Here is a 2,935-nt window from a genome sequence, read left to right as displayed (position 1 = left end):
AGATTTAAATTTTGACTCTCATTTTTAATTAAAAAGCTCATTGATTCTTTATAGTCATCATCCAAATGCCCATCTAGTCTCTGTTCTCCTTCAATATCACTTTGCCAGGAAATGATGAACTAATGATATAATTAAAGGATAAATGTCACCCATTTTAAGACTTGCTGTTGTTGTTAAGTGCCTTAGAGTCAGTTCTAACTCACAGCGACCCTGTATGTTTTCCAAGGAGTGGCTGGTGGATTTGAACTGATGACTTTGTGGTTAGCAGTCCAGTGCTTTTCCTGCAGCACCACACCAAGACTCCATTTTAAAATGTAATTAACCTGAATCATTCCTTCAACCATACATTCATTCATTACAGCCATTTAAAAAAAAACAAACATTTACTGTCTGAAAATTATATAAAGATACATACCAGTGTAAATCTCTCCAAAGGGAATTGTTAGTTGTTTGGAGCATTCAAGTTCTACTTAAGTATTCTAACATCTTGCTTTTGATGGTTGGTCCTTGCATCCTTTTGCATTTCCCCTGCTGTTTTACACAGTCCTCTTACCCTCAAGTTATTTTTCCAGGCTTACACATGGTCAATCTCTAGAAGTGCTGCCTAGAGGTGACAAATAGTTATTTCTGGCTTTTCCTGCTAGGTTTTAATTGCAACCTTTTCCCCAACTGAAAATTAAGGAACAAAAGACTGCTTGGGGAGGGGAGTGTATGGCAAGCCCTAAAAGAAAATTTCCACAGCACAGGTATATTCCCTGCCATTGGCTCTTCTCTCAACCCCAGGTAAAGGATTATACCATCTTTGATAAGCAACTGCAAGGAGATTGATTAGTCTCAAGAATTTAGTGACAGGAACGAATCAAAGTTCTTGACAGTACAATAAAATTACACCACATTTTCATTTCCCTCCTGCGTTTTTTCTCCTTCTTTTTGACCCAAAGAAAGCTTTTGCCTGTGAGTGAAAACAGACCCATCAGCTAGCAGCTGCTGAAACACATGGCTCTATAGTAATCATAGGAGTTTAAGGAGAAGGATCTGGGGACTAATTTAGGCTCCAACACAGAGAGGAGAATAGAAAGCTGAGTGAGCTGAGAATGTTTTGCTAGCCAAAATGCCATTCAGTTGGCTAGATTCTTTTATTAAGTTGCTTTTTACAAAGACATTGATATCAATCCTACTTAAGGTGGTGTGCAGCAACAGAGAAGGACTTTCAAGAGATTCAAACTCTTGTTGTCTTGTGTTACCAGAGAATGAAACTTTAGTATTTCAGTTTTATAATGTGTTTTTTTATTAGAATGTCCAGTGATACTGGAGAGACCTGGATATCTTTGAAGGGAAAGGACTCAGGAGCTGATTTGGCTGGGCCACAATTTGCCAGAACATTTGAAGAAATTGATTTTAGTGTAACCCACCTGTTCCCACTATCCCAGATCTTAAAGCCTGATAATCACAGAAAAACACTACTTTTGGACTTCATATCTCTCTGAAATTCATTTTGGATTGGATTGTGTATATATAGTTTCCCATTCTATTTGAGAAGAGTGGCATTTAATGAGCACAATGATTGGATTTAAGGATTGCATTGTTCAGAGTTTTGTTAATTAAAACGTTTCACCTCAGTCCTCAGCCTATATTACTCTAAGGTCCCGACACTTGCTCCTCAAGCCCCATGTTTTGGGGGTTTCTTGGCCAACACTAACCCCCATGGTATTTTCTTTCCCAGTTGTCACAGATGAGACCTTGAGCTTCATTAAGAAAAGCAGACGCCTCCTGGTTGTCCTAAGCCCCAACTACGTGCTCCAGGGAACCCAAGCCCTGCTGGAGCTCAAGGCTGGCCTAGAAAACATGGCCTCTCGGGGCAACATCAACGTCATTTTAGTGCAGTACAAAGCTGTGAAGGAGATGAAGGTGAAAGAGCTGAAGAGGGCTAAGACGGTGCTCACGGTCATTAAATGGAAAGGGGAGAAATCCAAGTATCCACAGGGCAGGTTCTGGAAGCAGCTGCAGGTGGCCATGCCAGTGAAGAGAAGTCACAGATGGTCTAGCAGTGACGAGCAAGGCCTCTCCTATTCCTCCTTAAAAAATGTATGAAACTGGCGATGAAAAGGGCAAAAAGAGCCAGGAAGGAAGTGCCCTCCCCTTCTTTTATTCCAGGTTATTTTTTCATGGGAAGAAAAAAGAAATCTGTCAATGCTTCCCATAGGGATAAATCCAGGGTGACTACATGACTGGCAGATCTGCTTCCTCAGGCAATTCTTAAGTTGTAGAGTGAATTTATAACTGGTCTCTGATGTCACTGTGTTCTTTGCAGGCAAGGACTTGGTTGATGTGAATCTGATCTTTTGTGTCCTTCATCCCAATTCCCCTATGTCTCTGTCCCTTCAATTTCATCTGAACATTATGTGGCTGCTCTTTTCAATCTGTTAACAGGGCCATTATGAGTTTCTGAGTGTAGTTTTTCTTTTATTTTTACTCATCCGTTAAAAAAGATCATCAGGGACTAGATTTATTTTAGCTCAAGCTAATGAGCTTTTTTGCTCACTCTGCTGTACAAGATACCACCACAGCCAGACCGGCACCCACTGATGATGTTGCAAAACCAGTCTGTCTGAAAATGTTCCTTAACATTGATTTTAAAGGCTTGTTTGCTTCTTCTCCTACTTATACAACCCTTCCTCCATCTCAGGTACTTAATCGATGTCATTTTTGAAAACTTAAAAATATATCTTAAATTTGTTGTGATTACAGTGTAATTTGTACCATATTTGTCCTATCATCTATCTACTGTATCTTGTAGTAATCACTGAGTCTTCGAAAACGGCTTCAGTCTGAAAGGAAACTTCTCCTAATAGTGTTAATAGAGGGAGAGATAACTACAAAATGTTTTTTAAGGCATTTTCGAACTTGTAAAAAGAACATTGTTGTTGTTGTTGTT

At 39.6% G+C, this 2,935-nt stretch overlaps 1 protein-coding gene across 2 annotated transcripts in view; it reads left to right on the top strand.

The window, feature by feature from the left end:
• Positions 1–2,935, top strand: part of IL1RAP (interleukin 1 receptor accessory protein) — a 77,900-nt gene that overhangs the window by 65,210 nt on the left and 9,755 nt on the right. Inside the window, exon 9 of one of the 2 annotated variants that reach the window (XM_006871871.1) lies at positions 1,724–2,200. The exons of the other annotated variant lie outside the window; for it this stretch is intronic. Within the exon in view, the coding sequence (XP_006871933.1) occupies positions 1,724–2,091 (368 nt within the window). The 3' untranslated portion in view covers positions 2,092–2,200. Of the gene's footprint in view, positions 1–1,723; positions 2,201–2,935 lie in introns of those variants that run through there. 2 annotated transcript variants of the gene reach the window in all.

The sequence above is a fragment of the Chrysochloris asiatica genome, unplaced genomic scaffold (genome assembly GCF_000296735.1).
Source record: "Chrysochloris asiatica unplaced genomic scaffold, ChrAsi1.0 scaffold00177, whole genome shotgun sequence".
NCBI classification, from domain to species: Eukaryota; Metazoa; Chordata; class Mammalia; order Afrosoricida; family Chrysochloridae; genus Chrysochloris; species Chrysochloris asiatica.
The sequence above is the reverse complement of the archived record's forward strand: the minus strand, read 5'-3'. Positions and strand labels throughout refer to the sequence as shown.